The sequence below is a fragment of the Pelophylax lessonae genome, assembly GCF_965119305.1.
Source record: "Pelophylax lessonae genome assembly, chromosome: 6".
In the NCBI taxonomy this organism is placed as follows: Eukaryota; Metazoa; Chordata; class Amphibia; order Anura; family Ranidae; genus Pelophylax; species Pelophylax lessonae.
Window position 1 is genome coordinate 209,174,671 of NC_138773.1, and position 27,661 is coordinate 209,202,331.

A 27,661-nucleotide genomic window follows, 5' to 3' on the forward strand; every position below is an offset into this window, starting at 1 on the left:
TATTTTGTAGAGCATTTGTACAAAGTGACAGAGCATGTTTCATGATCACCTCTAATGTAGTAGCATCTTAATACTGAAACACAGTACATGTGACCTTTCCTCATTGTTGGTCCATTTTTTTTTTTTTTTAATAACTGCACTTTTTAAATTTTGTATTTCAACGTTCAGGTTCAAACTTAAATAATCTGCATTTAGATACCATACTATGCATTTAAATAACCACACACAAATAGGGTTGATTTCAAAATTTCACTTTACTATAAAAATAGATTGGCACTTTAAAGTTGTGTATTTTTTAGCATTTCAAATAATTGTTTGTATCTGAACTTAATAAACACTTAAAGACATCCCAGTTACTTAGGCAGTCCTGTATTTAGCAAGTTAGTCAAGAATTGTATTTTCTAGTATATTGATCTTTAAAAAGGAGAGTTACCATTAACAATCATTTCACTGCTATATCAGCTTACCACCATGTAATTTGAAAATGTCCCAAAAGGTAAAATCTCTGTCCAGCCAATTAAAGCTTGTTAACATGTTTCCCAACCTGTGATCTCCATTCTTTGATGGGTGGCCCTCCTACAGCTGCCAACTTCTTCAGTAAGAAGGCAGGCTTCAAACTTGGGACATCTGGGTTGGCCTTGTAATATTTTTCCAAAGTGTTAAACACTTTGGGTAAGCCAACAAAAGAAGCGTAATACATGGGGCCTCCTCTGTACTTAGGCCAGCCATAGCCATTGTTGTAGATGACATCAATATCCTCTGGGCATGAAGCTATTCCATCTTCTAATATGCGGAACCCTTCATTAGCAAGTGCATAGGCACATCTTTCCACAATCTGTTCTGGATTTGAAGGCTGTTGTTTTATCTGGTGAGTTTTTCTATATTTCTGCAGGAAATCCTTCACCCATGGGTCTGGTCTTGCAGTTCTACCCCCTGCCTTTTCATACTGATACCAACCTTTACCGGTCTTTTGTCCAAACCTTCCTGATTCACACAGTATGTCAGCAAGGGGACTGTACCGGTTTCCAAGCCGCTGTCTTGCAGGAGTACCTGGAGCAACTTTGGCCCCAGTTAGACCTTTTTCTGTTCTTGACCGCCAGCCAACATCCAAACCAGCCAGATCCATCATCCGAAAAGGACCCATGGCAAAACCAAACTCTTCCATGGCTCGGTCCACATCTTCTGGATAGCATCCTTCTTCCAATAGGTAACTTGCTTGTTCAAGGTATGGACCCAACATCCGATTACCAACAAACAAGGGGCAGTTACCAACTAGTACTGCTACTTTTCCCAGTATTTTCCCAAGGTTCATAGCTGTGGCAATCGTAGTGAGTGATGTTTGCTGACCTCTCACCACTTCTAACAGTCGCATTACGTTGGCAGGGGAAAAGAAGTGAGTACCAATGACTTGGTTTGGCCGATTTGTGACAGATGCAATTTCATCAATATTAAGTCCAGATGTGTTAGTGCATAGGAAAGCGTCAGGCTTACAGACAGAGGAAAGTTTACGGAATATCTCCTTTTTCAGCTCCATATTTTCAAAGACTGCTTCAATGACAAGATCAACATCTTGAAGTTCTCCAAAGTCAAGTGTGAAGTGAACAGAGCCTAATTTACTACCAGGAGCAAATCCTTGCTGTGTTAATTTTTCAGCTTCACGCTCTAGCAAACTATTCACTGCTTTCTTCCCCATGTCCAATTGATGTGGGTCTTGTTCAATGGCAATGACAGGGATATTTTCCTTTGATAGAGATGTAACTATTCCTCTCCCCATGGTCCCTAATCCTAAAAAAAGAAATAAAATTAAAAGGTCAATGGTATGGATAATATAAGTATATAAAGTATGCTATTTGAATTTGCTTTCCTGTGATCTATTGTATGTATATGGCTGAACTCTAAGCTGTACCTATTTCAAATAGGATTCCAAAATAATGTGGACAGAATTAAAAGATATGGCAGTTGATTTACCAAAAGCGAACAGACTAAACTTTGTAAGTGCAGTTGCACCCATTTCCTCCAGAGCTTAGTAAATGTGGTGAAGCTCTCCTGCTTTCCTTCATACATTCATATGCAAGAAAAAATGCTGATTATTTGTTTTTGTTTTCCTTGACCCTGATGGGTTATTCTTTACAAACTGAAGCTTCACCACATTCACTAAACTCTGGGGAAAATTAGTGCAACTGCAAAGTGCACAGTCTATTTGCCTTTTGTAAATCGACCCCATTGTGTAGACATAGGATGACCTTCAAACAAGTCATTTAGGAGTATAGACTAATCAATACCCAAAATATACTAAGTAGAAAAGTGTCATCATAAGGCCTTTTACTGTAATTTAATCATATCTCATATGAATGTTCTAAAAAGGTTTCCATGTTGCACATTTTACAGATGGACGGCTACTTCCTAAATCTTTCATGTCCACTTCATACGCTTACTGTCTGTCAAAATAAAATGCTTTCCTCAGTGTTGTTAACATATGGTTTGCAGAGTAAATCTAACATTACAATGGTTAATCAGTTGTTGCGGAAGAGTTATTCCAGCAGCAATATGGCTATGTATCAAGTGCAAAAAACGGTGCCATAAAATCTGTAGCTGCTTGAATATCTTATTAACAGGATGAAAATTCCAGATTCATGGCAGTGCTTGTACCAATATGCAGCTATCCTGCTACAATTCAGTTAATCCAGAAACTATAAAATGAGAAAAAATTAGAATAAAATGAGAATGGGAATAATAATATTAATATTATTTTCATTTATTAATATTATTTACATTTATTTTTCTCAATTCTCTTTCTCTTCTTCTTTCTGTCATTTGCTGTCAGGTGGTGTGATCTGGGGGTCGTGTGGTGTGTGTTGATGTGAACATGCGGGGGGGATGGAGCGTGGTTCTTGGCAGGGTTGTCATTGTGCTTCTTTGCCCCTGCTTGTGGTCAGGTTGGGGGGATATGTGCTCGATAGTGTGCGCACTACTTCTGGGATCGATTGATCCTACTGGAAGTGAAGACAGAGGCGATGTCCCGCCCAGCCATTTTCGGACAAGCTACCTTCTACAGAGACATATCTGTCCAAACCCTTATTTCGAAGGATGCAGAGCGGTGGGCGTGGGGGCGGAGTTACTCCCTGGTGGCCATTTTCTTTATATCTATATATATATATATATATATATATATATATATATATATATATGGGGGAGATATGGAAATGATCCAAGTGGACATTTCCACTATCTCCCTGTTCTAAGGGCTATTCCCACAGGTCGGATCGGCACGTAGAGGAGCCGTGGCTCCTGAACAGGAGGGTCAGTTTACACACTAGGTTTATGGGGACTTAACATTCTGACATCACTTATATTTTGGGACTCATGTCTATCTTCTAATTTATCACATCCTGAAGGAAATTGATGTATGGTGGAGAATTCTGATACAGGGATAACCCTGTTACCATCTTAACTCTTTGACACTGAAAGTGAAAAGATATTTGTTGCTCCGTGGTTACCATCTAAAGTGAGTTCACATCTGGCTATATATGGTTATAAAATAATGTTTTGGATGTCATTAATGCTTACATTTAGACATTCCTGTAACCCCCAAGGTTCAACTACTGAATATGGGCATAGTCATTTCCTCCACTATGCTTGAAGACATATCTTATGCTGGGAGATATACACAATTAGATTATATATGTACACTGTTATTTATACCTATACTATAGATGTATGGTTAGGTCTATATGGCCCCTGGGTGAGCCTCCTTTAATATGGCTGTTTAACCCTGTGTGTATGCCCCTCTCAATGTGCTCCTGTGGGTGCCCCCCGTGCCCCCCCCCTCCCTCCCTCTCCCTGCTCCATCCTATTTGGTCCTGGTGCCTTATTTCTTCCTCTTGAGCCTGTGGCAGATACATATCAGTACTTAGTTGAATTTGTTTGAAATGAATGTATACATATTTCTGAATAGGTATGCTACATGTTGAAACAATAATGAAGTATGGCATATTGTTGTTGTGATGAATAACCCTATGTACTGCAAATTATTTGTTAATTGTGCTGTGTCTCCTAGCACCAATAGGATCTCCTGAGGAAGCTGTATAGTGAAACACGTAGCAATCTATTGGTATTCACACACTAGAATCCAGTTTGGCCCGGACACGGGAGGTCGTCCGTTTCTGTGCTATCACAGACACCAGACCATAGAACACAATGGGCAAATTATGGGTTCTTTTGCTATAGGAATATGTTGTATAGCACCTTCATGCACACCATTCATGTGATGGTTTTAAATATTTTTATTATGTTGTCATAAATAAATTTTGTATTTTTATATATATATATTAGAGTAAAGATTTCTTCCTTATGGGATTAATGGTGGCTACCTTTAAAGTCCTATTACCTATATGATTTTATCTCTATTTATGCCTTGATAATCTACGAACCTCAAGGTCCATAATCTCTCCTGTACTATCCTCCCTTTCAGTCCACTCCTACATGCTAAAATGGCATAATGACCTTGGAACATAGAAATCACTGCACGATTGGTCAATCATCTAGTGGGCAATATCAAAATGTTCCTCAAATATTGCTTTAATAGAACTGGCATAAAAAAGGTCATGCCTAGATAGTACCTAATCCCCTCCAGGATAGCGCACTTTAACTCCTCTATATTAATAAGATGCTTCAAAAACCGTGAATCAGATGGTGATATGGAGCACACCTAGTGGTCCTGCCCTATTGTTATCCACTTTTAAAGTGATTGTAAAGTCTCCTTTTTTTCCTATCAAAATAACAAACATGTTATACTTCCCTCCTCTGTGCAGTTGGTTTTGCACAGAGTAGCTTGGATCCTCCTCTTCTCAGGTCCCTCTTCTGTGATCCTGGCCCCTCCCTCCTATTCAGGGCCTCCGCAGCAAGCAGCTTGCTATCGGGGTACTATCAGGGTACCCGGGACGAGTCACAGCTCCCTGTATCCATTCAAGCACAGAGCCCTGACCCGACCCCATCCACTCTCTCCGCTGATTGCCTATCTGACTTTGATTGACAGCAGCGGGAGCCAATAGCATTCAGGAAGGAGAATCTTGGATGGCTGACACACTTCTGGACAGAGAGGAACCTCAGGTAAGTGTTACGGGGGCTGCTGCACACAGAAATCTTTTTATCTTAATGCATTGAATGCATTAAGTAAAAAACAAAAATCTGCTTTTACAACTACCGTAAGCCAAGTTTTTTAACCTCCTTTATAATATCTTCAAATGCACGTATTATTCACAGCATATACTGTATGACAACTCCATTCTCCTTCAATGATCTCTCTTTCAAGTCCCCTTACTCAGAATCATGGTGTCATTATTTTGGATCATACTTGCCAGGATTTTAACAACGTATAGTCTATGCTATTGGAATTAATGCATTCTTTCTACGATTCTATTTTTACTATTGTTAAAATGTATTACTGCAATTTTCCACACACTCATATACAAAAGGATTTGTAATTCTGCCCTGCCAGTCTTGTGAGCCAGACAACCCCCGCCAGCCAGCAATTGGAAACTGAATGAGCAGCAGCACATAAAATTAGGTCAACCCTCTGCGCTTTCCTTATGTATGCAGGTTCACAATGTTAGAACGACGTAATCAAACTGAATAGACGCAAACTTTAAAGTTTAACTCCACTTTTGTTGAGAAAAAAACATTCTCCTCTTGGTGATCCCTGTTCATTACAAGGATTTTAACAAACTTTGTTGCAGATTCCTACCTTTTGATATTCTGAAGACATCACGGTTTGTTCCTCTTTGCCTTTGTGTTGAGTGGGTCTAATGGGAGTGGTTTCATAATTATCTGTCAGCTGTGGCACCTGCAGGGCACTAATGAGGAAAGCTGCTGGGCCTGCATCCCTTTATATGTGTTCTGATTGGGAGTATCTCACCAAAAATGAGATGTGTTCCTATTGGGAATATCTCACCAAAAATTACATTTTTGTTGCAGGGGATGCCAGAAATCTCACTTGTATCTTAGGCAGACTTCTGGGAAAATTGGTGAGCCAATCACACAAGCAGGAACTTATGCTTCTGGTGTGTGGTAAGTACACATTCTCTGTACAGAACACCTCCAGGTAGCCATATTGCATTGTATTTTCAGAAAAATAAAATAGCTGCAGATTGAAAAAGGAAATGTCACTTTTAATAACATTCAATTACAATATGATTTGTGTTGCAATTGTATACGCTATATTGTTTTTTCTTTGTTTGGTATTTTTCTTCCCCACGAAAGTGGAGTTACCCTTTAAGATGTTGACCTTGCCTCTCCCTGTCTGGATTCTCTACAAGGGATTACCTAAGAATTTTATCAAGAAAGATTCAGGTGCATTATGTAGTAATACATAAAAATAAATGTCATAATTTTTAGTGAATGCATAACTGGATTAAATCAGGTTTTATTTATATTTGCCCGGAGTTCAACTTTAATTGAGTCAATATCTAGCTTTTTTATAATTTGATTGTATCTTTGGTTTCGGAAGCTTTAGATATCTCTGCTGAGCACAGGATATACGGCCTCTTTTGGAGAGCCAGATATTCTTACCAATAATGCACACAGCTATTGAGAAAATACAAAAATGATGATTAATTGCACCGATATCCATAAACTCTTTCAAAGGCCAGCAATCCTGCAGTGAGACCTCATTTATTGTACAATATGAAAAATTAATATGTCTGTTACATCTGAATGCAGTCAGGCTGCTGTGAGGCTTTTCCCTTTTTACTTTTTACATTTCAGGTGTCAACAAACATTCTATTTCCATAAGGTCCTGTTTGAACGAATGCGATAAGAGGTAAATTTTAATTGCATGCTTGCTGTGACCACGCCAGCCATACAAAATGAATTTGTGCAACTTTATACCACAGCCTACAAATTTTTATTTTCTTGTTTGAGAGTCACATATCCTAAATACAATATGGGATCCTGAACAGATGTGACTTTGATAGAGGCGAACTCTGTAAAGAAAACCTAATTTATATACAGATTTCTTATCCACTAATGCAGAAAGGATTGACAAAACAAGTTGCATTTTTTCAAAACTGGCAACAATAGTTTTCATTTGGCAATCATTACTTACATAGGTTTATCCAAATGTTTTAGCTAAAGTGGAGGAGACCGGATAGAAAGTATAGGAGGTGTAACTAGAACCTTCATGGGCCCCGCTGCAAGAAACAATGAAAGGCTTCTCAGACCTGAGCCCGGGGCCCTTCCCACTTACCCTGGGGCCTTTACAGGGCACCCCTTACATCAGAGTGCACAAAGTTTCCCCTTGCACTGTAAGAGTGAACTTTGCGGTCTCTGATTTAAGGGGGGAATGCTGGGAACTCTGATGTGGGGGGGAGCTCTGGTGACCAGAGACCCCCTTATATAAAATTTCACAGAGTCTGCAGAGTAAATACACCAGGGTAAAGGGGTCCACTAATGTAAGAGGGGAGTGAGAACATGAATATAAGAGGGGACCCTTATATCAGTGTCCCACCTCATCTTAGGGTCTCCATTCCCGTTACATCAGTGACCCTCTACAAAGTGACTGACTGCCCCACAGACTCTGTGACCTAGAGCTGTCACACACTGACCTCTTCTAAGTCTGTTCGGCTCCTTCTCCCCCTGAGCCCCCACCTTGCAGCGGCTTTCAAATTCACCTGACCAGTTGACCAAGCCTAGTCCAACCCAGCCAAGCCAGTTTTGGAACTGAGCATGCACAGACAATTAGCAATCAGCTGATCTTGGCTGGGCTCGGGCGGAGGGGGGGGGTCAGTCCGCTGGTCAGGTGCGCAGTGATCTTATGGCTCTTGCCGCCTTTCCTGTGAATTTGAAAGCAAACAACTGCAGGGGGGGGGGGGGGAGTCCTGTTTTTTTTTTTTTTTCAGACTTCATAGCCTTTGCTAAAAATGTTGAATATGTCACATATATTTGGAATTTTTACCTAGTGTTTTTTGAGACATTTTTTTACAAGGATATGGAGATAGATGCAGAGCTAGTCAGTAGATGTGCCATACCACAAATAAGTCTATTTCCTTTGAGTCCAGTAGTGATATGTAATGCCTTGGTCAATGAGAAGACCCACAGGACCAAGTGTGGGATGTGTATCCAACACACCCAAATGTATTGGATAGCAATGGTGTCTGTTAGGCTGGCCATACATCGTGCAAATTTCTTTCCAGCAAAAATAAATTTGCACGATTCCATCATCAAAGACAGACAGTTTTGACAGAGAATCTGGTTGTACTGAGAGGCTGGTTGTACCCAAGTTGATTAATCGTTTGATTACCTTTGTACATTCAGCCTGCCCATTAACGGTTCGAATCTCGGCCAATTCCTGCTGGACTGGCCTAGATTCAAACCTTGTATGGCTAGCCTAAAGCGAGCAAAGGTTCTCATAAGTGCATTAACAGGCAAGCATTTAGTTACTTTTCACAGGGTGCCACAAACAGTATTCCATTAGAAAAGCAACAAAGTTGCTTTAAATGGCAGAACAGATGTACCAATGGAGTTTGGTAAGGATTTCCATCATACAATATAAAACACGAAGAAGAATTTGTGTTGATTTTCTAAAGGCAAATAAGACATTTAATTTGAAATGGAAATTGCATTTTGCAAAGGAATTTTTTCACAGTGCTTAATGATGGTGGTAGCTGGGGTCCCCAAAGGATCTGTCCAGGGACCAATTCTGTTTAATTTATTCATAAATAATATAGAGGATGGGATAAATGGCTCAATCTCAATACTTGCAGATGATACAAATCTAAGCAGGGCCATAACTTCTGTGCAGGATGTGGAAACCTTACATGGCAAATGAGGTTTAATGTTGAAAAACGTAAAGTAATGCATTTGGGTGCTAAAAATACAAATGCAAGTTACTTGCTGGGGGGGGGGACCTCTGGAGGAATCCAGAATGGTGAAAGATCTGGAGAGCCTTGTAGATGACAGGCTCAGCAATGGCATGCAATGCCAAGCTGCTGCAAGCAAATCAAGGGATAAAACAATTTTCCCACTCTACAAGGCTCTCATCCAGCTGCATCTGGAGTATGCCATCCAGTTCTGGGAACCAGTCATCAAGAAGGAAGTGCTAAAACTGGAGAGAATCCAGAGAAGAGAAACAAAGCTAATAAAGGGACTAGAGTATCACAGCTATGGGGAAAGACTACATTGTGCTTATTCTCTCTGGGGAGGAGATATGATAGGAGGGAGTTTAAAAAGGCAGGTGGCCATTTACTGAAATTGGAAGAGACGCAGTTTAAGCTTAAACTACCTAGAGGGTTCAGCAGTATGGATGAGGAATTCTCTTCCACAAGCAGTGGTATCAGGAGAGAGCTTTGATAGTTTTAAAAAAAACTCTTAGATGGGCATCCTAATGATCACAACATGGATATGGGAATTACCATTGACATACATAAATACACACACACCACATGTTCAAGTGGATGGACTGGTGTTCTTTTTCAACCCTAATGACTATGTACCTATGTGTGAAGTTTCACTTTCCAAAGAATACCCAAACACATGCAGGAAAAATAAAATAAACAGCATTTTTGCTTTCACACGATAATGGAAGTCAGCAGAGCTTCACCTCCTTCACTAAGGTCTAAGGAAAATTCCCTTGCAAAGCGAATAGAATAGCAAAATCAACACCCTAGTTTAATCAACTGCCATTCAGGCTTACAACATATTAAACATGAATCTAATGAACATGGAATTGTTGGAAACTGGTGAAGTGCTATAAGGCGGCAATGGAAGCAGGAAACAGAATGCGGCTTGTAGGGGAAATATCCTTTTCTGCAGATAGAAAAAGAGAACTAATCAAAATAACACACAGATGAACCAAACAAGCAAGAATTTGTGACTGACTTTTTTAGTTTATACAATAAAGCAATGTAGAGCGCACATAAGCAGCAGAAATCTTGAGAAACGATGAGGGGTCTTCAAAATGTTTCCGCACTTTTTTATATTTAAAGGATAAGTTCACCTTTGGGAACATGTTATACCTCATTTTAGGGTGGAACATGTTCCCGATGCTGCAGCCGATGACTGTTTGTATGGCTGAATTTGAATACACAATACACATTCAAACCAAAGTCGTGCAGGACCCTTTTTTTGGTCCGCACCAGAATGAAATCGCATGGGTGTTACCACCTATGCGATCCGATTCCTGTCCAAATTGACATTTCGAAATGTTAAATGTGAACTAATCTGGGGGGTGTCATTAACTTTGTATTGACGCTCCAAGCATTTCACATATGGCAGTGTGAACTGCCTGCGAGTTGGCTGTGATGCGGGAACCCGCAGTGGATTTGCAAGGTTCCTGCATCGCACCAGTGTGAACCAGCACTGAAGATGGTAACAGAGTAAGGATTTCCAGTAAAGTGATTTTGGGTTCCCAGGAGTTGTAAGAAACCAATGAGCAATAACTCTTCAACAGCCTTGTAAAATGAAATATTAGTTTTAGGCCTCTTTCACATGAGAGGTCCAATTGGGTCCACCTGTCTTTTTTCATCCAGACTCGATCGAACCCCACATTCTCCTCTATAGAGAGTTGAATGTTGTGTCCATTTACAGCCGCCTATCTCTGATCCAGAAATAAACAGAAGGGGATCCGTTCCCCTCTGTCTGGCTGGATCAGATCATACAGTCAGCTGGTCTGTTTATATCTGACTGCCCATAGAGCAGACTATGTCCATGTCCGCTCTGCATAAGTGGAGCGGACACGGACAGACACACAGCTCTGTGTAAACTATGAAAGAAAACACACCCACGCCTGGACAAACAAACAATGATAGTAATAATATTTGCTGCAGCAGCTGTCTATTATGTCCAACTAAGAGTTTAACCAATATTAAATTTCAGGCAGTGCTTGCTATAACATAAAAATCTACTAGTAAGTGCCAAACATTATATACAACATACTGTAGATGCCATTAGTGTGTTGGAAGTGACAGATAATAGTTCAATAATAAACATAAGGGATAAATAATAATTAAATTGACACTGCAAAAAAAAAAAAAAAAAAAAATATTTTGCGCATTCTTGAGTGCTTCGTGCCTTATCCCAGGGTTCCCCCTGTGTATTCCACCATGTGCATAAATATATTCACACCACACTCACCAGATAAATTGGTGACTCCCTTACTGTATAGCAAGGAGAGTCAATAAAGCTTGTAGGTCTTTAGGGAGACCTGTCCCACAATCGCTGATATTTCCTGGTTGCTCTCACGGATCCTAGCTCCTCCCTAGCTGTTCTCCCAAACGATTATTAGGCAGGCAGAAAATAAATGGAGAGACAGCCTCTCATAGTTTAAAATCCCTGGTAGGTTTAGTCAATAAAAATTTAATTACAAAAAAGCGCCACTGAATAGTTATGTGAATTAGTAAAAAGCGGCCCTTTAGGGTGTGCAGAAAGATGGATGCTGTCTAGAACCTGGCGTGCATTCCACTCGCTGGTCCGGAAGTGATGCACAGGAACACCAGTAATGTTTTTTTAAAAACCATCTGGTGAGTGCGGTGTGAATATATTCTAGCACGTGGTGAAATACACAGGAGGAACCCTGGGAGAAGGCACGAAGCACTCAAGATTGCACAAAAGAATTATCACTTATGTTTAATATTGAAATATTATCTGTCACCTACAACACACTAATGGCATCTACAGCATGTCATATATTGTTTTTGGCACTTACTAGTAGATTTTTAGGTTATAGCAAGCACTGCCTGAAATTTAACTTGGTTAACCATAGCTGTGTGTGTCTGATCGAACTATAAGCCCCAACATCCTTAGCGGCTGTCGGCTTGTAGTTGTCAATGAACTACCATACCACTGTGGTAGTTCATTGAGTGTTCCTGGCAGGGAGTATCGGCTTACCTGTACGGGATGTACTGGTAAGCCCATACACTGACAGTGTGCAGGAGACCTGCATGGCATCAGCGATCTGCTGATCGCTGATGCAATGCTTTCCAGGCTCTAGCAACACGAAATAATAAATGCACATTTTTTTACCTGCAAAAAAATGCGTATTTATTTATGTTTTTTAAAAAGTGAACTTTTCCTTTAATGGAGTTTTAAAAAGTTCAGAAACTTTTTTAAGGAATCCTGGAAGATTACACTTGAAAGATGTATTCCGGCTGGGTTGGGTGGCTTACTACCCTTTGTAAATTACACTGTTTCTCACCAAATTATTAAAATAGAGTCATCATAAGCGAACCACAAGAGAGTAAATAAATTTAATGAGAACTGCAAGACCCCACTAGGTATATTTCTGAGGTTTGCTAACAGCTGAGCAGGAAATAGACTGAAGCTGGCCGATTTAAAAAATAGAATAATAAATAACAGGTATTTTGCTAATCCATAAATCTACCTGCTGCAATTTGAAAATCTATATTACCATAATATATGGGAACATTTTTTTTTTTTTTTACCTCACCCCCATCATCCCCATAAGCTGCAATTAATACTGAATACATGACCCATTTCACATACCTTTTTTTTACTTGCAGCCTTTAGATTGTCAGAAAATAATTATGGAAGTAAGCAGCTACAGCTAAAGATCACTGTGACTATTTAGCTATATTTTTAACATTCTGTTATACAGAGCAACAGCATGTGTGAACATAATCATACCCAAATGTGTTTTGAGTGCACACACTTTTGGTTAAACAAAATATGCAATCAAGCTAATAAATACTCTTTAATGCCTAATGATTCATCAAACTGTTCAGGGTAATCTTAAAAAGCGAACATAGGTGGAATAAATCTCAGATGAATTCTATTCACATCACATCGGTGATTTTGAAAAGAAAAATTTCAAGGCTCGATAGATGAAGAGAAAAACAACTGAAGTGAGGCCTTTTCTACACTAGTTCTGCCTACTGAAGAGTGATCTGCATTGGATCGATCTTCAGTGGATATCTGGTAGGTGGTGGGGAAGAGTTATACAGAGTCCTCATCGCCTGTTTTAAAAACCCAGCACCATTGCATTCTCCTAACAGTTGAATAGGTCTCGTTTGGTGGGAGGTGATGCCCGCCCAACACAATGGCAAGGATAAGATTTGCCAGGTCATGATGCAAAGCATCTGTACTCCCCCCTCCACTGTCTGTGCAGCTTAACGAAGGGTCACAATATAAAAAAACATGGCGGAACCTGTGCCAACATCCCAATTAATAACAATATATAGGAACTACATTTTTGCAGTGGCGCTTTTTATGCACCAATGTAAATTTTTGACACGAACTGTATTATATAAAAAAACCTTCAATTTTTATTGTACAAAAATAAAAAAAATTAAATAAAAAACATTAAACATAAAAGCAAAGGCTGACAATTAGTACACATTCCTTGTGCAAGAGGATAAAGTTACATACTCTTTGTTCCATTAAACAACATAATGGTAACAGATGTCGGGAGACATACGTTATTATTCTTGTGTGAAAAATATGGGTATACATTGGTGCCTAAAAAGTCCCAACCCTAAAGTTTAGTTCCTATATACAACTTATTTGGGGGGGGGGGGGGGGCTGCATTAAAAATGCAGCTCCGCTACGCAGTTTTACTGCCCCCAAACCCGAGTATAAAATAAACAAGGCGTTCTGGGAACTCTGTGTGAGGTCTGAGAATCTGGTAAGGGGCTTTTCTTTACTTTTTGCGGTGAAGCAGCTTTGTTGCCACTTATTGGTGGTGTGATCTGTTTGAATTTCCACATAAAAGGGGAGAGAAGAGTGTAGAGGATTGCACACCTGCCATTATTGTTGCACTTTTGGACTTTTATTTTTAATTTATGCACTATATATAACATGTATGCACTTTAACCACTTAAGCCCCGGAAGATTTTACCCCCATTCCGACCAGGGGGTATTTTGCGATTCGGCACTGCGTGATTTTAACGGACAATTGCGCGGTCGTGCGACGCTGTACCTAAACAAATTTGGCGTCCTTTTTTTCCCACAAACAGAGCTTTCTTTTGGTAGTATTTGATCACCTGTGCGATTTTTTGATCACGCGCTATAAACAAAAAAAGAGCGTCAATTTTGCAAAAATAACAATATTTTTCACATTTTTTATATGAAATTCCCCCAAAAAAAATTTAAAAATCAAAATTTAACATTTTCGGCCAATTTGTTTCATGCTACATATGTTTGGTAAAAAAAAAAAAAAACGCAAAAAGCGTATTTTGATTGGTTTGCGCAAAAGTTATCGCGTTTACTAACAAAGGGAAAGATTTTTGTCATTTTTGTTGTTTTTTTTTTAACGCGTAATGGCGGCGATCTGCGATTTTTTTTGCGGTACTGCGACATTGCGGCGGACAGATTGGACCCTTGACTGACATTTTTGACACTTTTGGGGTTACCAGTGACATTTCTACAGTAATCAGTGCTATACATATGCACGGTTACTGTAAAAATACACTGGTAGTGAAGGGGTTAACTTTATTAGAGAGGGAGGGGCTGTGTGTGTCCCTAGGGGCGTGCTTTCTACTGTGATTGGCTGTGGCTTCAGATGTATGAAGAGTGATCGACGGTTCTACATAGTAGAACCGTATGATCAGCCTTCATGCACCGGGGAGAATGACAGGTGGCTTGTTTACACAAGCCGCCTGACTTTCTCCCTCTCCCCCGCCGATCGCCGAGTGACCGGCGGACATTGGGTCCGCTGGTCACACGCGCGGGGGGGGGGGGGTGGTCCGTGACCACGCGCTCGCTCCCTAGACCCTCACAAGCTAGTGACGTAACCCTACGTCACTTTGCCTGTGAGGGGCTGACTGCCGACGTAGATCGGCGTTAGGCAGTCGGCAAGTGGTTAAGGTTTATGCGCTTTACATGCTGTTCATGCACTATTGATCTAACTTCATTGTTTTGGGAGTATTTACATGAATGTGTTTTTGTGACTGATTTACATTTATTGACTATTATGAACTCACTAGGGACAGTGCACGTTAATATATAATTCTAAGTAAAAAACAAGGCCTAAAGGAATGCACTGAATAAAACAAAGTCCAAGGCCTCATACACACTGTGCATTTAGCTTTTGTGCAGGAGATTCTGGCATTTTTAGTAGGCAATGGGGCACCATCCAGCCCCGCTGCCAGCAGCCTGTAAAAGTCTTCAAGAGGCTGAACGAGGCTGGCTGGTACACCAGGTGGTACTAATATGTTTAGGGCTGTATGCACCCAGGGCATTTTGCACCACAGACATTCGAGGGCAATCATCCCTGGGTGCATACTGACCTAAACACTAGGACAACTTGGTGCATTATTCAGCCTCATCAACCCACAGAAGCTTTAAGCCTCTCGTAGACTGTTAGGCTGCCGGCAGCATGGCTGGATGGTGCACCTGTGTCTTCTGCCCACACAAAAACAACATCGGAATCTCATGCACTAGAACTAAGTGCCCAATGTGCACAAGGCCTAAAGTAAACCTGTAGGCCATGCACACCGAATAACTTAAAGCAGAACCGCAGCCAAATATAGCAATATAAAATAAGCATATGAAAATATGAAAATCCGCTTTTGCTGCAATATTCCACTTCAATACAGATTGTTTTCAGCCCTCCCCAACACATGTTTTACTGCTGCTAATGCTGGTCTGATGGCCAGCATCCTTCTATGGACTTCTGGGTTCAGGTCACTCTAGACCAGTGATGGCGAACCCTGGCACCCTAGATGTTTTGAACTAAATTTCCCATGATGCTCAACTACACTGCAGAGCGCATGAGCATCATGGGAAATATAGTTCTGGGGTGCCAAGGTTCGCCATCACTGCCTAGACCCAGCCTGTTAATGGACAGTGAAAAGGTAAAGCAGCGCAGTGATGAGCTCATCTCTTTATCACTCTGCTTTCTCTACCTATCAACGTGCATCTCATCAGCACATCGACCAACTAAGGCTGGCCAAACACAGAGCAAATTTCTTCCCTGCGACCATAGACTGCAGGAAAGAAATCTGCATGATTCCCCCATCAACACACACCGTGCTGACAGAGGAATCAGCAATTGTATTCTCCTGGCAGGGGAAGCCATCCCTGTCAGGAGAAAACCCTGATTACTGCTAGCAGCCGCTAGCAATAATCGCAATAGAATCAATTTGGTACATTCAGCCTGCCCATTAAGGGTTAAAATCTCAGCCAGTTCCTGCTGATCCAGCTGAGAATTGAACAGTGTATGGTCAGCCTAACTCCTTGTACTGTTTCTTCCTCTCAAATTACAGCTTTACTATACAAAAATTGCAAGAAGATGATAGCAAGTCAAACATAGATACTTAAAGGGTAACTCCACTTTCACAGGGAAAAAAAATTGCAAATAAATAAAAAAATAATATAGCATATGCAATTGCGACACAAGTCATATTGTAATTGAATGTTATTAAAAATTACCTTTCCTTTTCAATCTGCAGCTGTTGTAATTTTCTATGAAATGCAATGCAATATGGCTACCTGGAGGTATTCTGTACACAGAATGTGTACTGACCACACCCCAGACACATTTCCTGCTTGTGTGATTGGCTCACTGATTTTCCCAGAAGTCTACACTAAGATACAAGTCAAATTTCTGGATTCCCCTGTAACATAAAATGTCATTTTTGGTGAGATACTCCCAATAGAAAATCGTGTCTAAAGGGATGCAGGCCAAGCAGCTTTCCTCATTAGTGTGCTGCAGGTTCACAGCCGATTGATAATTCCGAAACCACTATTATTAGACTCACTTTCCTACATGGACACAGACAATCTGCAACAAAGTTTGTTAAAATCCTTGCAACGTACATAGATCACCCAGAAGGGAATGTTTTTTTCCTCAACAAAAGTGGAGTTACTCTTTAAACTGCTTGCATTTTATAAATGATCTATTAAAAGTGGAGTTACTCTTTAAACTGCTTGCATTTTATAAATGATCTATTAAAAGTGGAGTTACTCTTTAAACTGCTTGCATTTTATAAATGATCTATTAAAAGTGGAAGTAAAGGCAAAACCTAACTAACTCTAAACCTACTCCCAGCCACATTCTAAGCCTAATCTATCTAGCCTTGTAAAGAAGAAATCGCGATACTTATCTGTTCTACAGCCGCTTCTCTACATTTTTTTTTTTTTTTAACATCAACACAGAAAAAGCATCACCTGTCTAATTCTGATCCACGGGTAAATATTTTAAAGGTCTTTGTCATTTTTGAAGTAGTAGGTTAAAAGCGTAAAGTACATTTCTGAATTTGCGTCTACTTCAACAATTAAGGGTTATTTATAGTAAGGTTGTTTTAGACTTTTGGGAGAGAAGGGTTAATTGTTAGGATCTGCCTAAAGGGTTAAGTTTGAGGTCTGGAGTGAATGCAAGCTGAAGGAATCTTTTTAACCTTTTTCCCAGAAAGTAAAATCTGCTTTGGGCTACTGGCGCCAAAAACCAATTTACGTTACAGGTCATGCTACCACTACCTTGTTAGAGGTTCTATAATGTATTTTTTCAGTATCTGTCAAATGCCCACACTTCGTGACAACGAAAGAACAAACCGTGCCACAGTTCAGAAGAAATAAATTGGGTCATAGAAGTGAGAGAAAACAGTTGTTTATGCAGAATTTATCCCTAAAAAGTCTGAGAAAGGCAACCTTGCTCTTTAATTGGTCTGTTTTTATGGGTTCCAGTGCCATTATAGAAATCATAGTGTGCCTGTTAGATAGTAACTTGTGCAGAGGACTAGTATAGGAATTAATGCATGAGCGGAACTAAGGCAGCAAGGAGTGGTTGTCCATAGACCAGTGCTTATTCAAAATCTCCAATCACACCCACAGCAAGTCCAGTTTAACAACCATGTAGCTGAATGGAAATTATACGAACAATAAAAGCAGAAAAAAAAAAAATCATAAATTTTAAAACTCTCCATTTAAATGCTCCGCATTTACATCCTACATTACTTTGATGGCTGCAAGCTAATACATGTTCACAGTTCAACATCTCTAAAATCGTGGTAAAAAAAGTCTCCACATCTGATGGACAGCTAAGCTATAGGGGAAAAAATGGTCACACAAGTACACCAGTGTTCTCCCTTATTGTAAGCATGTTCACAATGTAAACCTGACAGTATGGTGCAAACCAGAAAAAATAAAATAAAAAAGTCCTCACATTGATTACTTACCCTCACATCTGTTTAAAGAATACTTTTTAAATATTTGCCTAGAGATCCTTTTGACAATAGATTCTACTCTGTCACTGCAATGGTTGTTATGATAGTGATACATGGTTATGGTGATGTTATGATAGTGATACATGGTTATGGTAATTCTAGGATAGTGATACATGGTTATGGTAATTGGTAATGTTAGGATAGTGATACATGCTAATGGTAATTGGTAATGTTATGATAGCGATACATGGTTATGGTAATTGGTAATGTTATAATAGTGATACATGGTTATGGTAATTGGTAATGTTATAATAGTGATACATGGTTATGGTAATTGGTAATGTTATGGTAGTGATACAAAGTTATGGTAATGTTATGATAGTGATACATGGTTATGGTAATTGGTAATGTTATGGGGGTGATACATGTTAATGTTATGATAGTGATACATGGTTATGGTCATTTTTAATGTTATGATAGTGATACATGTTTATGGTAATTGGTAATGTTATGATAGTGATACATGGTTATAGTAATTGGTAATGTTATGATAGTGATACATGGTTATGGTAATTGGTAATGTTATGATAGTGATACATGGTTATAGTAATTAGTAATTTTATGATAGGGGTACATGGTAATTGGTAATGTTATGATAGTGATACATGGTTATGGTTTTGGTAATGTTATGATAGTGATACATAGTTATGGTAATGTTATGATAGTGATACATGGTTATGGTAATTGGTAATGTTATGATAGTGATACATAGTTATGGTAATTGGTAATGTTAGGATAGTGACACTATCATAACATTACAAATTACCCATGTATCACTATCATAACATTACCAATTACCATAACTATGTGATACATGGGTAATTTGTAATGTTATGATAGTGATACATGGTTATGATAGTGATACATGGTTATGGTAAATGGTAATGTTATGATAGTGATACATGGTTATGGTAAATGGTAATGTTATGATAGTGATACTTGGTTATGGTACATGGTAATGTTATGATAGTGATACATGGTTATGGTAAATGGTAATGTTATGATAGTGATACATGGTTATGGTAAATGGTAATGTTAGGATAGTGATACATGGTTATGGTAAATGGTAATGTTATGATAGTGATACTTGGTTATGGTAAATGGTAAGGTTATGATGGAGATCCTTGTTCTGTAAAAATAAAAAGATATTCAACCCTCTTCAGTAGTTCTGCATTGATAACCTTAAAAACACCTTCAACTAGTCAGTTGCATATAATACCATTGTGAAAAAAAAAGAAAATATGTATGTGGCAATGTAGTAAACATTTCTCCTGAGCTTTTCCTTTACTGTTAGCCATGCTGGCCACTTGTGCTGTTGTAGAACTCTTTTATGTTTTTTCTTTCTTTTTTTATTTGTATTTCACTTTATGTTGTCACTTTGTGGTGGTCTATTTGCAATAGGTTTAAAAATTTAATAAAATGAAATAAAAAAAAAAAACAACACACCTTCAACATTACACTGCAAGTCCAGTTAAATTAGATTAACTACTATTAAATATACTATAACCTTGATAAAGGAGAACCTTCCCAGAAATTTCTACAAATCTTATAATCACTAAGTACTGTTTCCGCAAACTGCAAATTGGTCACAGCTTTTATAAAATCTGCTGTGGTTAAGAAGCATTTCAAACACATTCTTTGCCAATTTCTTTCTATATCCATACAAATGTTCTTTGGAAGCTCCATGGAAACAAGCTATGCAGCTCTGAAAGCCATATAAGGTCCCATAAAATGTGAAATAGTAGTTAAAGAAACAACAACATTATCAGTAACAGATTAATAAAGTTAAATAGGATTATCTGAATCATATCTAGTGGGTGTTTAAATGTTTAAATATTTACTAGTTACAATTGTATGCCATTGTTCTCTTCTGACATCTTAGCCCAATTTTTCAGTAATGTCACTATGCCACCCTATATTAGGCTAAAAAGAGCCAAGAGCATGAACATGGAGGTGCCACAAAGCTAAGGAATATTTTTTTTCTATCCTGCTCTAAAATGTATTGGAGCAAGCTACACCTTTTGAGAACACAAATACTAGTGATACCATTGATTTTACCCCCACAACCTATCTCCTAAATTTTTGGCCTGGTCCTACGACCCGCTCCACTAAAACCCCTTCTGAAAAACCTCATTAACACCGCTGCACAAAAATCCTGCAAACATTGGCAATCCTAAATTATTCTAACACTGAAAAAATTGAATTACCATGTAGATTACATGTGCGAAAAAGAAAACGGAAAATTGATATCAAATACTTACCGTAATTTTCCTTTCCTGATGGACTCCATGGCAGCATACGTTTGGGTAGGCTCCACCTCCTCTCCTACCTCATAGGACCCCACTCCCATAAATCTTTGCTACCTTTCAGCATCAGTGTTCTGTAACTAGCCTACTCAGGAATTGGGAGGGGACTCCTGCTGCCATGGAGTCCATCAGGAAAGGAAAATTACGGTAAGTATTTGATATCAATTTTCCGTTTTCCTGACAGACTCCATGGCAGCATAAGTTCGGGAAATAACTCGCTATACACTCCCGGGTGGGAAGATGCTGAACAAAGAAAACTTTAATTGGCACTTTCAACTGACAAAACTTGAACGCCAAAGTTAACTGAAGATAAGGCAGCAGGTTCAACACAGTAATGTGTAAGAAAGGTATTCACAGATGACCAAGCGGCTGCTTTGCAGATCACATCAGGCGCGACGTGTTTAGACACTGCCCAGGATGTAGCAATGCTTCTGGTAGAATGAGCTGTAATCGCCTCTGGAGGAGCCAAGCCTTTTGCTCTATATGCCCATTGTATAGCCTGGACAATCCATGCAGCCACCGCTCTTGAAGAAGCACGCATCCCTTTCTTATTCCCATGGAGAAGAACAAACAGGAAATCCGATTGACGGAAGGAGGATGTGGCTTCTAAGTATTGACTCAAAGTGTCACCCACATCTAAAGGATGGACTAAGGATTCTTCATTTGTTCTGAAGGTGGGCAGAACTATCTCAGAATTTTCGTGGAAGACAGATGTTACTTTAGGGTTGGACCCCAACATAGGGATTAGGACCACTCTGTCCTGAAAGAAGGTCAGAAAAGGCTCTTTGCAGCCCAAATTGTGTATCTCCGAGACCCTCTTAGCAGAGGTGATAGCCACCAGAAATAACGTCTTCAACGTAAGCTCCCTGATGGACATGGAAGCAACCTCCTTTGAAGCAAAGAAGTCCAGGACCAACGGAAGATCCCATTTCGGGAATCTAGGTTTTCTCTGAGGCCTGAGCCTGACTGCACCCTTAAAAAACTGTTGGATCAGTTGATGTCTTGCCCACTGAATTCCGGTGAAAGCTGAGATGGCAGAAACTTGCACCCGGAGAGAACTAACCGAGAGGGACAGATCTAAACCAGACTGCAGAAAACTCAAGATTTGTTGAATGGTAGGCGCACCTGCCGGACCCAAACCCTGGGATTGATGACTCAAAAACCTTGCCCAGATTCTCTCATACACTCTGTTGGTGCTATCTCTTCTTGAGCTCATAAGAGTGGGAATCACTTCTTCTGGACATCCGAGGGCCTCCAGCCTCTCCCTCTCAAGAACCAGACCTTGAGGTGCAGACGCGCAGGGCATGGATGCAGAGTAGGCCCCTGCGATAGAAGGTCTGGCCTGAGAGGCAGAGGGATCGGATCCCTGAAGCTGAGAAGGGACAGCAGAGGAAACCAAGGCCTGTTGGGCCAGAAGGGAATTATCGCTATGACCTCTACTTCCTCCATCTTCAGTCTCCAAAGGAATTGGAGCACTATAGGCACCGGTGGAAAGGCATAGGCAACCTGGAAGTTCCATCTGTCCGTGAGGGCATCCACTCCGAAGGCTCGAGGATCCCTGAACCTCGTATAATACTTTCGAAGTTTTTTGTTGTGTGGACTCGCAAAGAGATCCACCTCCGGTGAGACTCCCAGAGACAGAACCCAATTGAACACCTCCTGATGGAGGGACCACTCGTTGTTGTCCAATTGAAATCTGGACAGGAAGTCTGCTTCCATATTCAGCACCCCCGGAAAAAAGACCGCTGAGAGGTTGGCCAGGTGTTGCTGGGCCCAAGACATAATTGGATCTGTTTCCTGGGAGTAGAGTCATGCTGCGGGTTCCACCCTGCCTCTTGACGTATAACACTGAGGCCCCTTGAGTCAGATGGTGAAAAGCCTGGAGGGCTTTGAAGACGGCTCGTAGCTCTAGGATGTTGGACACCACTCAGTGACTAGAGAAGTTCCACCTGCCTTGTGCCACTTCTGACCGGCAGTGAGCTCCCCAGCCGGTACTGCTGGCGTCAGAGGTTATCGTCACCCAGGAAATTGGAGCAATTGAGTGGCAGTTGGTTAGATTCACACGGCGTAACCACCAAGGAAGACACCCTTTCATGAATGGTGTTAGATAAATAATCTGTGACAGGTTCTCTGTTGTCCACTGGTGGAGAAACCCCTTCTGAAAGGGCCTCAGCCTCCACAGAGCCCACTTCACCATGGGCGAGGTAGCCACTAGAGTCCCTACCACCTTTAGACACTGACGAGCAGTGAGATGGGAGGCAGCGAGAGCCACCCTGCTCTGGACTACTGGAATTTTCTCTTCTGGCAGAGATATGGTGCAATTCAACGTGTTGAACAGTGCTCCGAGAAAATACCAGGGACTGCGTGGGCACCAGATGGCTCTTCTCCAAATTGAGAATCCACCCGAACTCCCGAAGAGTAAGGATCACCTGCTCCAGATGTATCAGCAACTGGGCCCTGTCCTGGGACAGAAGAAGGAGATCGTCCAGGTAATGATGTAATCTGATACCTCTGGTTCTGATGAGAGCCACAATTGCCAACAACGTCTTGGAGAAGGTGCGAGGCGAAGTCGAGAGCCCAAAGGGAAGACCTGTAAATTGCATGTGGACATGATTGACAGCAAACCGGAGGAATTGATGATACTCTTTTGCCACAGGAACGTGGAAGTACGCATCTTTTAGGTCTATTGATGCCAACCAATCTCCTGGGAGAACCGAATGTTGTATTGTAATTAGGGACTCCATCTTGAATCTCTCTCGACGGATAGATCTGTTTAGATAAGTGAGATCTATTACCGGGCGCCATGTGCCGTTCTTTTTCTGGACGAGGAAGAGAGGTGAATATACTCCCTGACCCCTTTCCTCTTCGGGAACTAGTACTACAGCTCGTTGATCCAGTAGGGTATCCACATAACTGAGAAGAACCTTCTTCTTTTCTGCTGTAGAAGGAAGGGAAGTTGCAATGAACCTGGGTTTGGGAACGTTGAACGCCCAGGAGTGTCCTCGGGACACAACATTTAGAACCCAGGGATCCTGGATCGAGGCCGCCCAGACGTCCCGAAATTGGAGCAACCTGGCCCCTACTGGAACAGACTGGACGGGTCCAACCTCAAAAGGATTTGGTGGCCTCCCAGTCACCTGAGGAAGGGCCCTTGGGACCTTTCTGAAAAGAGGACTGTCTTGACTTCCAGCTTCTCCCGTAGGATTTCCCTGGTCTGTAGCTGCGCACTTCCCTAGAGCGATTAGCATTTTGTCTCCTTGGGAAAGAGCGCTTCTGAGCGCTTGGGCGTTTGTTCTGGGGAAGGAACCCAGATTTTCCGCCCGTGGCCCGGGTTATGGCTGCATCTAGTTTATTCCCAAAGAGGGAAGAACCCTCAAAGGGAATCCTACACCAAGCCTGTTTAGAGGCAGCATCAGCAACCCAAGGCCGAAGCCAAAGGGCACGTTTGGCCGTAACGGAGGCCAGCATAACCCGGGCCAAGAGGCGAATGGTGTCCAAAGAAGCCTCCCCCAAGAAGCCCGCAACCACCTTCAGCTCCAGAATAGGGGAACTTTGGAGCACTTCCTCCGAAACTCCTCCAAGAGTATCTTCGAGGGCATTAACCCAAACCTCCATGCCCTTGGAAATTGTAGCCAAAGCCATTGCTGGCTTACAGGCCATGCCGGCTGATAGGTATGCTCGCTTAAGATCAGCGTCAATCCTCCGATCCAAAGGATCTCTAAATGATGCTGTATCCTCCATTGGGAGAGTGACGTGTTTCGCCAGACGCATCACTGTGGCATCCACACTAGGAGAGGACTCCAAATATTTCACCTTTTCCTGTTTAAAAGGATAGAGCTTCGCTACTATAGTGGTCATGGAATTTTTCCTTTCCACTTTGCTCCACTCTTCAGACATTATGTCTCCCAGTTCCTCTAGAAATGGGAAATTCAAGCGCTCTTTGCATAATTGCTTGAAATATTTCTTCTGCTTAGGAGAAGAGACAGCAGGATCCTCCCAATCAAGGGCCTCTCTTAACGCTTTAACTAACGGAGACACGAGGGCAAACTCAAATCCAGTACCGGAGTCATCCGAATCAGAGTCGGACTCTGACGGGAGAATAGATGGATGGCTGGGTTGGGAAGACTCAAACGGATCCTGAACCGACAAATCTCTGTCAGGAGAGTGTGACGGACCTGCAGAAGTGCTTGGCTTATGCAACTCAGCAAGAGAGTCCTTTAAAACTCTACGCACCACCTCCTCAATATGTTGGTCCGTTTTTTCCCTTTCACCCGTAGCTTGGGTATAACAGGGTTTGCACAAGGAGGAACCATCTGGTATTAGGGTACGGCAACCCCAGCATTTTTTCCCCTGCGGGCGTTCTGAGCTGCCATGGTGCGAGGAAGACTGGCCCTCACGTCCCCTGCCATGAGAGGAGCTGCGCTTAGATTTAGATGAGGAGCGCCGGTGCTGCGTATTTGAATGACTGTCTTCGCTGCGTGTGCGGGGCTGTTGATCAGACCTAAGAGAGCTGAGACAGACACATACATGCAAGCCATAAGAAAAGATGAAAGAGACACAGGGCATAAAAACTGTCAAAACCATGGTGCAACTAGGTAGGGATAAGTATCCTAATAGGAAGAGGATATAACCATCAGTCCCATTACCTAAAAACAAGACCCCCAGGAGAAGGAATCTTCTTACCTTAACCACAGGACCGGAGTCCGGGGGAGGCTACCGATATACCGACCTTCCCACCAGCTCCGGTCTAATCGCAGGTTTAAAATAGACCGCCGGACCGCGACGCGCCGTATTGCGCAACCGCGCGTGACGTCAGACCGCACTACTGCGCATGCGTGGCGATTCCAATACTCGGCGGTGCACTGCGCATGCTCAGATGCGCCGGACAACCCGGAAGTAGCGGAAAGGACCGTGGCGGTGGCCATGAAGCACCGCAAGTAAGTTTAAACCGCAAAACTAGCAACACTAGAGCGATAAACCGATAAAAACAACACCATAGACACGAGCATAGATAAAAAAGGCAATATACAAGGAAGATAAGCATGAAAATGAGGAAAAAGAAATGGTCCCATATAAGGGCTTAACACCCTCCGATAGCATAACCGAGTCCAGGAGACGCAACACCGGCTTGTGCCTTCAGGCAATAAAGGGCAACCCGCAGCAGCAGGGCTTTCTCGGTCAAACCACATAGCTCCAGCTAAGGGTCTCTTCCATTGCCCCCTCCATACCCTGCTAAGAGCCAGGGCTTATCGGAGGCTCCGAAACTCAGTCTGCCACCGATATACAGGACCAGATAGTAGGAACATCAGACATATGTATGAGGAGGACGAAAAAGGAACACTGATGCTGAAAGGGAGCAAAGATTTATGGGAGTGGGGTCCTATGAGGTAGGAGAGGAGGCGGAGCCTACCCGAACGTATGCTGCCATGGAGTCTGTCAGGAAATAATTTTACACTCAAAACAGGATATACATATGCCATTCAACAATAATTGACTTAATTAGTATTCAAGCAAACAGAAAGTGTATAAAGAAATATAACAAAGGGCTGAATAGGAGTAGAATATACCACATTAAAGCAGAATTTTACCCATAACAACTTGCCTTTTTGCTGGAGACTGCCATTTTGCTGCAGCCCAGAGCCCCTGAACAGCAGTAAATCATAAGGTGGAACTAAATCCATTGATTTAACGGGGTCAAAAAATGGCAGTTGCAGTTTAAATAGAAGCAGCTTCCTTGGCTGTAAATGATAGGCGGGTTTAATTGTGGTTTAAGGCGGTCAGCAAATCGGCCTCTACAACTTAGCAGTGCCTAAAAATGCAGAGCAACTGAGCATGTGCAAAACTGTGTATTACCAAATTTTAAACAGTATAGACACTTATTTTTAAGGCTTTACATAGCTATACCTGCAAAAGGAGCCAGCCTGATGTTATCTAGCAGGACTTAATTTTCTGACTAAAGTTCTACTTTAAAAACTACAGTATAAAAAATAAAAAGAAGAAGGACTGCTGACCATGGATATCCATTTTGTTCTAAAGACAGAACACCTGGGAGATCTCAAATGGGTCTCTTCCTATACCCAGCTCTCGTAAGCCCTACTTCGTACACTCACTAACCCATCTACTCTCTACACCCCCCCCCCCCCCCCCAGGGCTCTTGCTCCCAGACTACAATATGATATGTAATAAGTATTGACTATTATCTCTATACTTTTGAACTGTAAAAATAACCCATTCTAAGTTTCTCTGGGATAACCTTTCGAGAGATCTGAGAAGTAATGATGGACCAATACCAGAACAAATTCAAGCTCATATGGGCTATGCCCATGATGCATTCAAACACCGCGCCATGTAAAACTCAATCACGACATATGTGGCGAAAGAGAAGTTCTGCAAAGAGACAAATGCAGCTAATGTGTAGTATATATCCTGGGTTAACTGTTAATTGATGGGGGTATACGCGCATATATAAACATTGGTTTTCGGGTTGCCTGCCAGAATTTGACAAAGGGGGTTTACCCCAAAACATGTTATACTGGCAACCGGCTTGATTCTCTGGTGTGTTCTAGTCTGAGTGTCCGCCGCCACTACAGATTCCTGGTTCCGGCAGTGTTACTTCCAGTGACGTGCATCCCTCTGCCTCCTTGCCGTAGGCAGCATGTTCGGACATGAATTCCATGGACCCCATTGATAATCCGGTTTTCCAACATATCCTGTATGCTTGAGACATGTAGCTGGTCATCTACTGGTAACCACCGTTCACTTCATTTTGCCCTTTAACCAATTGTTGAATAAAATCTGACTGTTTTAATGGACACACTGTCTTCTGTGCTCTTGGATCCATTGCTTGTCAGTCCTTTGGCTACAATTCATACCACATGGATGATATCCACATGTCATTTTAGGAGCGCCTTGCCAGTGTTAGGTTTTTACATGTTTTTTGCTACTATCCTAGTGGTCACTCTGAGGCAACCCTTTCCAATGACAACTAACATCTGAATCCACTATGGCGGTGAATGTTTCATCACAGTAGTGATGGAGCAAGTCTAGCGCCTTATAAGTTTGTGGTTTGGTTTACAGTCCACTGCATACCTTGACCTGCATTTTTCAGCCCATTCATAAAATGCAGTGCCTATAGTATCTTATAGAGTTTTCCCTACTTAATGCTTTTTCTGGGCTTTTTAA

At 41.4% G+C, this 27,661-nt stretch overlaps 1 protein-coding gene across 1 annotated transcript in view; it reads right to left on the bottom strand.

The window, feature by feature from the left end:
- Positions 1–235: 235 nt before the first annotated feature.
- EHHADH (enoyl-CoA hydratase and 3-hydroxyacyl CoA dehydrogenase) overlaps positions 236–27,661 on the bottom strand; it is a 78,334-nt gene continuing 50,908 nt past the window's right edge. Inside the window, exon 7 of the mRNA XM_082260198.1 lies at positions 236–1,785. Within this exon, the coding sequence (XP_082116324.1) occupies positions 518–1,785 (1,268 nt within the window). The 3' untranslated portion in view covers positions 236–517. The remainder of the gene's footprint in view (positions 1,786–27,661) is intronic.